Source organism: Lycium barbarum, chromosome 1, assembly GCF_019175385.1.
Source record: "Lycium barbarum isolate Lr01 chromosome 1, ASM1917538v2, whole genome shotgun sequence".
Taxonomy (NCBI): Eukaryota; Viridiplantae; Streptophyta; class Magnoliopsida; order Solanales; family Solanaceae; genus Lycium; species Lycium barbarum.
The window spans coordinates 166,722,605-166,725,412 of record NC_083337.1 but is presented as its reverse complement, the minus strand read 5'-3'; the positions used below and the strand labels follow the sequence as shown (position 1 = coordinate 166,725,412).

The 2,808-nt window shown below is 35.2% G+C and overlaps 1 protein-coding gene across 1 annotated transcript; it reads right to left on the bottom strand.

The window, feature by feature from the left end:
- Positions 1–246: 246 nt before the first annotated feature.
- LOC132626405 (cyclin-dependent protein kinase inhibitor SMR5-like) lies at positions 247–965 on the bottom strand. The gene has a single exon (XM_060341269.1). It carries the CDS (start codon positions 789–791, stop codon positions 549–551), a length of 243 nt encoding a protein of 80 aa, XP_060197252.1. The 5' UTR covers positions 792–965; the 3' UTR covers positions 247–548.
- Between the last annotated feature and the right edge of the window lie 1,843 nt (positions 966–2,808).

The following is a 2,808-nucleotide window of genomic DNA, read 5'->3' as shown; positions in this document are numbered from 1 at the left end:
ACACAGTTTCATTCACAATGCAAGTAACCCAATAACTCTTCTGCAGTTCAATTAGAACAAAAGTTAAACTTCTTATAGTTGATTCGTATTTAAGAACAGTTGGTCCTAAGAAATAAATTGCTCTGGGTCTTCACTTATTCCTCTTGGATTCTTTGGTTAGAGGGAATAAATAATGGGGGATCGTCACATATATAATTTCTTTCACCAATATATGTGACAATAGGTTACATTTATTAAGGTGCTTGATTTAAATTTTAATTTGACGAGAACTATATAAGCCACCGAATGAAAGCTATATATACAGTACAGTACAACTTAAGCATCTCAACTACAAAATGCATTAGCAAGCATATTTATGTACACATGCATCTCCTATTTACTAGCAATACTAGTAGTTTATATCCCCCCAAAACACAAAAATACCCCAATAGCAAAACATCACGTACTCCTAAATATTTTAGCCGGCAAACAAAAACGAATTAACCAACCAAGTGGGGTCTTGATCAGAGAAGGGGCTATATAACACAACATTAGCAGTCATTAATTAACTAAGCAAAAGTGCCTTGACATCTAGGCTGCATGGCGAAGAAAAGTTCCAGCTCGGGGGATTGAAAATACCCATTTTCCGGCAGCTTTCTTTTATCTCCACCGCAATCGTACGTCCGCTTCTTCCTTGGCGGCGGTGGTGGGACCGTCATCGCCGGAATTTGACAATCGTCACGTTTAGGCGTCGAGCACCCTTCTTCTTCTACTTCCATCACCGTAACATCCTCGTACCCCTTAATCTCCATTATACTAGTACTAAATAATTCCACTAAAAATGAATAGAACACGCAATATTCCCTTTTTCGGATTAACCCAGGTTTATCTAAGAGTTATAATAATAGTCGTCGAATGAATATGAAAAACGTGTGAAACAAGTGTCGTATATAAGGAAGCAGTTGGGGTAGCTTACTTAGCACTTTTTAATTAAAGAAAGGTAATTCTGGAAAGTGCTAGGGAGAAATAGAATGGAGTGGGGGATGAGGACAGCTAAGTAGGATTTGATGTCCACGTGTGGGTACCAGAGAACATTCTGGGCCGACATGGATGAGGTACGTGGTTCGTCCTGAGCCGTTAATCCAAAAGGAAGAGGGTTTTTTCTGGCGGGAAGATCAAGGCAACGTTGGATTCGAATTTGAGCCACTAGTTAGCTGTCTCCAGAGTTCAGAATACTCATGTGGTAATATAAGAATTTTTTACTGTTAAGATATCTTTTGTACTGTCAATACACTAAATTTAGTAGACGTTTCGATATAAATGGATTGATTTTTTTTTTTTTGTTAAAAGTATAGCTGATGTCAAGTTAAAAAATTATATTTGAAATAAAACTTATGGTTGGACATAATAAAAATATAATTGAAGAGCAGATAATAAAGAATTGCAAGTTGATCCTTTAAAACGGTCAAATAATGGTATTATTGCAAGTTGATCCTTTAAAACGGTCAAATAATGCTCCATTCGCGGACTAAATTCATGCGTGAAAGGCAAAATGATTTCACGCATGAAATTAGTGCGTGAAAGGAGTATATCCTATTACATTTCATGCGTGAAAGGAGTATATGGTATTATTGCAAGTTGGTCCTTTAACGCATGAATTTTGTGCGTGAATACTACTTATGTTTTTTTTTTAATACTAATTTGGTTCAACTTTTTATTTTTTGTGCTACTTAAGTCGCGGATTCGGAGTTTTACTTGTTGAAGCTACGCACCCCAACACTGTGCTCGAGTTGTCACAAAGGTACGTTTCTTTAGGTATTATTTTTTTCCTTGAACTTTTTTAATTATATTTAAATAGTTATTAAAAATTAATGAGCGATTCCAAAACTAATCTTCCGGGCTAATCATTACCATTTTCTGTCAAAATACCATTTTCTGCCCAATATAATGGGCTACATTTTGTCTTCACAAGAATGGGAAACTGTTTACAGGCCAACTTAAGGCCCATGATATCATCTGTGCCGAACTGTTGTAAGCCCAGCTTCTTCCTTAATGTTATAAGCCCACTGCCAAACAATGGAATCTTTTACTCCATCAATTTACCAATATTTTATTTCTCAACAATTTGTATCTCAAAATGATAGGTTCCTGTCTTGACCGACTCTTATCTCGTCTCACTTATAAACCATGAAACATTTTAAAGATTTCAATAGTTTCATGTACAGTTTCGTTTTCAAAAAGATGTTATGGAAAGGAAAATGATCCGAGCCTTTCCTATGGATATGTTTATACTAACATTCTTATCTCTACTATTGAGTTTTTATATTAAGATTACTTTTTCATGAATCCAAATTAATGAGCCCTTATAGTTTTTATGAGCATCTTTCTAGTTTGGATAAGATTTGATCAAGGATCGACGTATCTGGTTCCTCGCTTTACAAACTTTCCAAGTCTGTTTAAATTATAGCCAAATGTTGTGATGTGAACGTGGCTATCCTACCATGGTTCCATTAGTACAAAATATCATGGAGTATAAAATAATACAAAATATCATGGAGTATAAAATATCATGTCGGTTGACTAATTTTGGAGAAGTGAAAACTTTTCCAGAACGTTATTACACTCCAAAAGTAAAATCTTTGGATGTGATTTTTGTTGGGTTTTGATATTGGTGAATGGAAAATGATGGGATGAAAAATGAAGGAAATGTAAAGGTCTTTTTTGCTTTGGTTAAAGCATTTGTCTCACATAAGAAAAAGAGAGGAAAAGAGAGGTGTATATATTACATTACACCTTCTCTAGTCACTAAAAAGGTTGAGGGGGGCAAGG